Source organism: Schistocerca serialis, chromosome 8 (assembly GCF_023864345.2).
Source record: "Schistocerca serialis cubense isolate TAMUIC-IGC-003099 chromosome 8, iqSchSeri2.2, whole genome shotgun sequence".
Classification (NCBI taxonomy): Eukaryota; Metazoa; Arthropoda; class Insecta; order Orthoptera; family Acrididae; genus Schistocerca; species Schistocerca serialis.
The window spans coordinates 9,966,012-9,975,434 of NC_064645.1; the positions used below are offsets into that span (position 1 = coordinate 9,966,012).

A 9,423-nucleotide genomic window follows, 5' to 3' on the forward strand; every position below is an offset into this window, starting at 1 on the left:
GGCAAGATTAATTACAGCATGCACAGAACCATTTAAAGAATCATTCTTCCCACACTCCACATGAGCATTGAATGGGGAAAAACCGTAATGTGTGGTACAACAATGTACTTTGTCGTACAACCCACAGTGGTTTATACAGTGTGCATGGAGACATGGAATCAGTTGACAGTAGCTGGGTAATGGTTCATATTGATTCCCATTTCCCTGTTGCAGTAGGTGATCTTATGCCTCTAATTATTTTTTCATTGCTATCTTAACTTGCATTCTTCAATTCAGTTTATTAACCCTTCATATCTCTTGGAATTATTGCAAATGTACAGTTAACTTTTAAGGAATTTGTATTTTCAATTTTTCAACTGGAGTTTTGTTTCATATGCAGCAGCAATGTTACAAATTATTTGTTTCAGTTTCATTAGAATAATTTGCTGTTTCACAGGTGCCTTGAAGAAAATAAAATATCTCGAAAGTGTCTTAATGACAACCGATGGCCTCATGTTGATAAGACAGCTGGTTGCCTTGCAGAGGGCAGGGCTTGACGGTCTGAACATCAGCTTAGACACCCTGCAGTCCCGACGCTACAACCAGATCACGAGGAGGAAAGGCTGGGAGCATGTCATGGCTGGCATAGTTCTAGCCTTGCAACTTGAATACGACCCTGTGAAGGTATTACTAGTGCAGCTGTCATCGCATGCAGACTTTCATAAGCAAAAGATATAAATCTGTTGTTAAGAATATCAATACAATAATCACCATTTTAAAGCAGTACGCCCTCACCCTCACCCCCATCCCCGCTCCCACCCTCACCCCTGTCTCCACACTGCAGCTGTAAGTGAAGGAAGGTATATTAAGACAGAGGAAGTAAATTTTAGTTGACGATGCTGTTTCGTAGTTTATACAACATAAAAAAGTATGCCTTGCAAGTTTACCAATTAAATATCTTATACTTTCCTCCCAAGAGAGTCTAATGAGACTCAAGATCTTTACAGTTTCTCTTTTTTTCTTTTGTGTCTTTAGTTTAAAATAAGTTTCCTCTATTGTGGTGTTGTTTTGAAAAAAAAACTCCATTGTTTGGAAAAATTATTCTTAATTCTGTAGTCACATTTTTGTTGTGTCTAAGTACTACTGGTTTCAGTAGCAAGTACCAGCATCAGTTCATCTTATTATCACAAATTTCTTTGCAAAATAAAAGCTGACCACTGTGTTCAAGCGGTTCTAGGCACTTCAGTCCGGAACCGTGCTGCTGCTACGGTCGCGGGTTTGAATCCTGCCTCAGGCAGGGATGTCCTTAGGTTAGTTAGGTTTAAGTAGTTGTAAGTCTGGGGGACTGATGACCTCAGATGTTAAGTCCCATAGTGCTTAGAGCCATTTGAACCATTTTGCAAAATAAAAAGCTTCTGTACAACTGCAAACCAGACATACCATTTTCAGGGTGCAGTTCACATCTATTGAAAGCACAACAGTGACATTTACTTTTAGTAGATAAGACACCTACTGGGGTAGGTGACTTGATGAATGCACACAAGAAGTTGTCATTTATTCCATATGTAGCTACCATGCAGACTCATATTTTGTATTAGTTTGTCCTTACTCTTCCAAAAGGTTAAACCTTGTCTCTGCAGCCACAGCTTCCTCTCTCCAGCAGTTGTCTTCATTTCCATGTGTGAAGAAAATCCCATTCATTTATCATATTGTTTAAGTAGGATGTTCTCAGTCATCCCCTTGTTTTCTTACCTACGATCTTGCCTTCAGAAATTTTTTTAAAAGATTATCGTCTCCAGTTAAGTGTCCAGTGTATTTTGCTTTGCCCTGGCCTATAACTTTCAGTGGTTCTTTCTTCTCTCCTATTTCCTTTAATTTTTCTGTCAATGCAGCTAGTTCTTGTACTTCTCCTCCAGAACCACATTTCAGCAGGTTTGAGGCGAGCTTCCTTTGGCTTTTCTAATGTACAGATTTTGCATCTGTGTGTCAGAACACTCCACACAAAGGTCTTTACAAATATTTTCTTAATGTGGAAGCTGATATGTTTATTCAGTTGCAGTTTCTTCTTATTTTGGAAGGAACTCTTCACCTGTGCTATTCTTTTCTTGAATGCCTTGAAATATTGATTGTTTTCTTGCAAAATGCTACTGAGATATTGAATTTCAGTTCCTTTCTTGAGTTGCTCATTGCCTGTTCTTGTGTCAGTTCTACCTCCACCTCCTTTCTTGTCCGTAGCCATAACTTTTGTCTTCTTTGTATTCATTTTTAGCTTTACTTTTACCACTTCTTGATTTAAGGCCTGAAATATTTTATTTAGTTCCTACTCTGATTTACTATTGCGATGACATCAATCTGCAGTGTATATGCATGCAATTAAGTTTCCATATCGACATCATGCTCCAAAAACCACCTAACTGTGTATGGCAGGGGGTACGTCTCATGCCACCAACTGATCCCCTCTGCCTTGTTCCATTTGTGAACAGTGCTTGGGAAGAATGACTGTCAGTATGCTTCTGTATTATCTCTAACTTCTCAAATTTTCTTCTCGTGATCATTTCGTGAATTGTATATGAGAGAAACTATTATGTTGTCAGACTCTTCTCGGAAATTACTATCTCAAAATTTGGGTAGTAAATCTTTCCGTGATGCACAACTGCTCTCTTATGGCATCTACCACTGGAGTTGCTGAGCATCTCTGTAATGATCTCACAGTGACTAAATGATCCTGTGACAAAACACTCCGCACTTCATTGGATCTTCTTTCTCTCTTCTGTCAGTCCTACTGGTTAAGGACACAGGGGTAATTTACATTCACTTAAGATTCTTCCTGTGAATCTTAGTCTGGCATCTGCTTTTCTATTGCTGTTTTATGTGGTCATTCCACTTTAAGGTTGCTCTGGATAGTTACTTCTAGATATTTTATGGTAGATTCTGTTTCCAGCAATTTGTCATTAATAGTGTAGTTGTACAGTATTGGATTTCTTTTCCTGTGTGTGTGTGTGTGTGTGTGTGTGATATGTTACATTTATTTATGTGCAGGGTCAACTGCCAGAGCCTGCATCATTCACCAATCTTCTGCAGGTCATTGTGCAAAGTGATGCTGCCTTCTGTTGTTGCTACTTTCTGATGGACAAGTGTAGTACCTGTGAACAATATTAAGGAGCCTCTGACACTTTCTACTGGATCATTTATATACATTGTAAATGTAATGGTCCTATCACATTTCCTTGGCATATTCCAGAAATTACCTGTTGTTGTTATTACTTCCTTGATGAACATATTAAGGAAGTAAGGTGATAGAAGGCACCCGTCTCTCACTGCCCTTCTGGTTTTCCCTCTTTCATATCCGGTACAGTACTCTGACTTTTGTATATACTCAAAATTAATCATCTGTCCTTCCACTTTGGACATTACTTTAAGGAATGATGATATAATGGTAATCTGTTTATTAAACAATATTTTAACGATACACTATGCTTTCTGATCATATAGTGGCTTGATGATGGAATTTGATACTGAAATTGGTAATCATTAGACAAAATAAAAGTGAAGCTATAATAAAAGAAAGTAATATTTTGGATCACATCAGTTGTTGTTCCAAACAACAGCACGTCAGGAATAGGTTCAAATGGCTCTGAGCACTATGCGACTTAACTTCTGAGGTCATCAGTCGCCTAGAACTTATAACTAATTAAACCTAACTAACCTAAGGACATCACACACATCCATGCCCGAGGCAGGATTCGAACCTGCGAACGTAGCGGTCACTCGGTTCCAGACTGTAGCGCCTAGAACCGCACGGCCACTCCGGCTGTCCAGGAATAGGTACTAAATTATTTGTCCGCTGATGACCTCACAGCTTAGAACACTAAAACACAAATGTTAATTGTTTGTTATGTGCCCTGGTAGAGTTTACAACTGTTTACAGTTCACGATTGGTTGTTGGAGATTGGGCATTACTCACATAGTGTATTTAGTGCACAGTGCAGAAAAAGGCAGTGTCCAGAAAAGTAAACAAGTGTAAAGGCAAAAGTTTCATGACAGGATGTTGTGTCACCATACTTGGAAGACAATTATAGCCAAAGACAGAAATTTAAAAGAAACTGGCTCATTTGAGCTGCGGAGACCTAGTCGAGGATTCTCAGTAGATAATTGTTAGCACAGTAGAATTTGTAAAGAGACAACGTCAGTTCATGTGAGGGAAGGTTGGTTGGTAAGTACCTATCAGCTTTCTCATAAAACTCACAATTTGAAGACTACACATCAAGGAAAAGGTAGAAGTCCAACAGTGTCAAATCTAGACAATAATATCGATCATCCAACAGTTTTGCAAAATCCCCAGTTGTACTTACTTTACTCACTTACTTACTTACTTACTTACTAACTTACTCAGATTTACTGTGTACCATACAAGGAACTGGTTTCCACTAGTTCACTCGATCAGCTGCCAAGTTCTCACCTTCCTCCAAGTTTGTGTCCATGCATTGAAGATTCATTGCAAAAGTTCCAGGTGTTAAAAGGTCTTCCTGTACATCTGTATCTGTCCATTGATTTCCACAACAGTGTTGATTTTGGGATTCTTCCACCTTACATGCGTAGAACATAACCTGCAATCTTCAGTCTTCTTTCAACAATAATTTTGTGCAGGCTGTGTAGACCTCGTATTCTCAGCACTTCATCGTTTGTAACTTGGTTGGGTTAACATCTTCATAATTCATCTCTAGCATTGTTGGTGAAAAATATGGAGACTGTGTGCTGATTTTACTGACATTTTCCAAGTCTCACACATAAAAACGATAAAGGTGTACAGTCAAAGCTTTGTTGACATATTACAGACCTAATTGACATATGGACCAATTTTCCAGTTCTGCTGGTGATTTCTGCATCTGTGACCTCATTATTACATATAAAGCTACCGAGATATGGCAATCTGTCAACATCTTGTAGTATCTTCTATTGCACTGTAATCGGGGAAGAGACGAGTAATTTCCACTTACTTTGCACATTCTGTTTGCCTTATCTCTATTAATTTTCAGCCCTACACAATAGGGCATTTAATGAGAAAGCAGATAAAAATTAACTTGATGCCTTCCAAGGAGATGGTCTCTGCTAAGTCTCTACTCCTTCAAGTCTGACTATGTAAGTGTAGACCAGAGTTGGTTTAAATTCAGAGAAATAGTATTGACATCAATTAAGAGATATATACCAAATAAACTGAAAGGATACCAAATAAATTAAAAGGGTGGTGCACAAAATATGTCAAAACTCAGCTGCAGAAGCAATGAAAAAAAGCATGTCAAAATTTAAAAGAATGCAAAATCTCCAAGATTAGCGATGTTTTACTGAAGCTAGAAACTTAGGGTGGGTTTCAGTGCAAGATGTGTTTAATAGTTTCCATAGTGAAACTTCGTTTTGAAATCTGGAAGAAAATCCAAAGAGGTTCAGGTTGAATGTGTAGTACACCAATGGCAAGACACAACCAATACCTTCACTGTGCAATAGCTGTGGTAATGTTACTGATGACAGTGCTACTAAAGCAGGGTTACTAAACACAGATTTCTGAAATTTCTTCACCAAAGACAACAAAGTAAATATTGCAGTATTCAAATCAAGAACAACTGCAACTGTGAGTAACTTAGTAGTAGCTCTCCTCAGTGTAATAAAGCAGTTATGTTTCTTTCAGAGAATACTGATACAATAGCTCCATTAGAAATCATATATAGCCGCTCATTTGATAAAGATCCATACCTAGGGACTGAAAAGTTGCTCAGGTCACACCAATGCTCAAGAAAGAAAAGAGGAGTAACCTGATAAATAACAGACTCATATCACCAATGTTGATTTGCATTAGGATTTTGGAACATATATAGTGTCTGAATATTATGAATTATCTCAAAGATAATGATTCATTGATAAATAGCCAAGATAGATTCAGAAATATCGACCTTTTAAAACACAGCTAGCTCTTTAGTCACACAAAGTAATAAGTGCTGTCGACTGGGGATCTCAAATTGATTCCATATTTGTAGATTTCCAGAAGACTTTTTGAAACAGTTCCTCACAAGCATTTTCTAATCATATTGTGTGCCTATGGCGTATTGTCTCAGTTGTGCAACTGGATGTGTGGTTTCCTGTCAGAAAGGTCACAGTTCATAGTAATTGATGGAAATTCATCAAGTAAAACAGAAGTGATATCTGACATTCCTCAAGGAAGTGTTGTAGACCACCTGCTGTTGCCGATCTACATTAACAATTTAAGAGAGAATCTGAGCAGTCCTCTTAGATGATGCTATCATTTACAGTCTTGCAAATCATTTACTGTCTTGTAAAGTGATCAGATGATCAAAATGAACTGCAAAATGATTTAGGCTACCTATCCATATGATGCAAAAAGTGGTAACTGACATTAAATAATAAAAATTGTTATGTCATCCGCATGCGTAGTAAAAGGCATCTACTAAATTTTGGTTACATGATAATTCACGCAGATCTAAAGGCTGTGAAGTCTACTGAATACTTAGGAATTACATTTACAAATAACTTAAATTGGAATGCTCACATAGATAATGCGGTGGGAAAGCAAACAAAAGACTGTGATTTAATAGTAAAACATTTAGAAGATTAGAATTACTAAAGAGACTATCTACAACTATACTAGTCAGTCCTCTTTTGGAGTATTCTGCATGGTGTGGGATCCTTACCAGATAGGACTGACAGGAGACATCATTTAACACTCTAAGCGCCAAGCCCGTAAAATTTACGGGCCTGGGATCGCGCGAAAATCACCAAGCCCGTAAAATTTACGGGCCGCTACATTTAATTTCATTCAAAACACTGCAACGTTATTTCTACGGGTTTGGCCAGCGCTATACGTTTTTCAGATGTTTATTAACAAAATGCGTCCATAGATGTCACGGCAGCGCTGTAATTCATGTTAAAACTTATCTTTGCGTTCTCAGTCTGTATATCATTCAGTTGTTTGTCATCATGTTTCGGCGCGGTTTATCAGACGCAGAAATTGCGGATTTGATCAATCATAGCGACACTCTGGATAATGTAGAGAGTGATTCAGACGATTCTGAATGCAATGGTGTGTTTGAAGGTACGTATTTCCGAATTTTCCACGTAATTGTGCAGTACGCACATATCTGTTGAACATGTGTAAACGATGTATGTAGTTACACATAATGTGATATTCTTTTTAGAAGACGAGATTGATGACAGTTTGTCTTCAGATGAAGACGAGAATGATGTTGAAGGTGTTGCTTCAAATCCAGCAGCTGTGCCGTATCCGAAAGACAGTGAGTGGACTGCAGTTGACACCTACCGACCTCTGCCTGTCAACACGACACCCAGGCAGATACTAGTGGATATTGATGAGTCGAGTTCTGTACTGGATTGCAGTAAAGTGTTCCTTACTGACAGTGACGTAAATGAACTCAAGAGACAGACAAATTTGTATGCATCACAGACAATACAGAAGAAAAGAAGAGGAAATAATCTGAAGCCCCATTCAGTTTTGAGTTCGTGGAAGCCAGTGACTATAAGTGAGATGAGGCGTTTCTTGGGTATTATTTTCCACATGTGTGTTTCGAAAAAGCCAAAAATTGCGGACCATTGGAGCACTAATCCTGTTCTTAGTTGTAACTTTTGTCCCCATGTCATGAGCCGTTTGCGTTTCACTCAGATACTGTCATGCTTGCATCTTGTTGACAATTCAAATCAGAAAAAACCAGGCGAAGATGGATTTCATCCACTTTACAAAGTTTTGCCATATTATAATAATTTGAAGGAGCGATGTATCCAGGCATATCGTCCCTCAGAAAAAGTGACAATTGATGAAGGAATTTGCCCATTTCGAGGTCGTGTGAGTTTCCGTGTTTACATGCAAAATAAGCCTCATAAGTATGGACTGAAAGTATATGCTGTTGCTGAAGCCAGTAGTGGCTATGTTGTAAATTTTGAAGTTTATGCTGGTAAGCATATTGTTGACAATTCTTCGTCTGCGGTTATTTTGCGATTGTTGTCTGACAGCAGCTTGCTGAACAAAGGCCACACTGTGTATTTAGATCGATTTTATTCCAGTCCAGAGCTATTTCAGCAACTGGCAGAGAAAGGCACTGGAGCTGTTGGTACTGTGAACAAATCCAGGAAAGGATTGCCTAAAGATTTAGTATCTGCTAAGCTGAAAAAGGGCGAAATGTCTTTTCGGCGTAAAGATAATGTATTGGCAATGAAGTGGAAAGATAAGAGAGATGTGTATACATTGTCTACAAGGCATCAAGCAACATTTGGTACGCATACTAAGAGAAATGGGTCTGTAGTATTGAAACCACTTCAGGTACTTGATTACAACCTCAATAAAATTGGAGTGGATATTGGAGACCAACGCCTGCAGTACAATCCGTTCCAGCACAGAACTGTGAAATGGTGGCGAAAATTATATTTCCATTTGCTGCTTATGGGAGTATCAAATGCATTTTGGCTGTACAATGCAGTGCACAGGAAGAAAATTACAATAACAGACTTTATAACAGTGCTTGCAGTTCAGCTTGTTGAAGACGACACACTTGAATTCATTCCAAGAAATGAAGGAACTGTAGGTCGGCTAACAAAGAGACATTTTTTGCAGCACATACCTGCAACTACTAAGAAGTATGCTGCTCGTGTGTGTCACGTGTGCAGTTCCAGGAGCAAGAAACAGAGTGGCAAGGCTTCTCGCAAAGAGACACGATACGAATGTGAACAGTGTGGCGTTGCACTCTGCCTGGAACCTTGCTTTAAAATTTTCCACACTAAAAAACAATATGATTCTGTGTGAAATTTATATGTAATACTGTATACTATCAGAAACATGTAATGTAGTGCCACAATTTTGGTTAAAAATAAATCACAATTGTATTCCCTTATTCGTATGACTTTTTCTAAATTCTTAAAACATCTAAGTGATTTCTATAACTGTACCTTAAAGCTGTGCATTGTAAAGTAGTTTCTTTCACTCAGAATTAAAGTAGAAATGTGCAGCTTCAAGATGGTACCAAATTTGCCACAATCCAAACAGTAGATTTGATGCAGTAATTTTTTTAATATTGGTAAAATTGCCCGGTTTCTAGGGACGGGTGCATAAAATAGGCCTGGTACAGAGAGTGTTAAAAGTTCAAAGAAGGGCAGCTCATTTTGTATTATTGGCAAACAGGAAAGTGCATGCCACAGATATCGCATGTGAATTGGGGTGGCAGTCATTAAAGCAAAAGCATTTTGATGGAGCAGGTTCTTAAAATTTCATTCATCAACTTTCTTTGTTTGGCACGGCACTTGGAGGGTGACGGTTCAGTCTTCACCCATCTGTCTCTTTTGTCCCATGTCCTGATTATTTTCTCCAGAACTGAGTTAAATAGAGTAGGTGATGGCCATCCTCATGCCTCACTCCTGTCTTTACTTAGA

General features: G+C 38.4%; 1 protein-coding gene across 1 annotated transcript in view; it reads left to right on the top strand.

Moving 5' to 3' along the window:
• Positions 1 to 8,800, top strand: part of LOC126416521 (piggyBac transposable element-derived protein 4-like) — a 42,951-nt gene extending 34,151 nt beyond the window's left edge. The window contains exons 3-4 of the mRNA XM_050084266.1: positions 6,939 to 7,081; positions 7,185 to 8,800. Coding sequence (XP_049940223.1) covers positions 6,939 to 7,081; positions 7,185 to 8,800 — 1,759 coding nt within the window. The remainder of the gene's footprint in view (positions 1 to 6,938; positions 7,082 to 7,184) is intronic.
• The last annotated feature ends 623 nt before the right edge of the window (positions 8,801 to 9,423 follow it).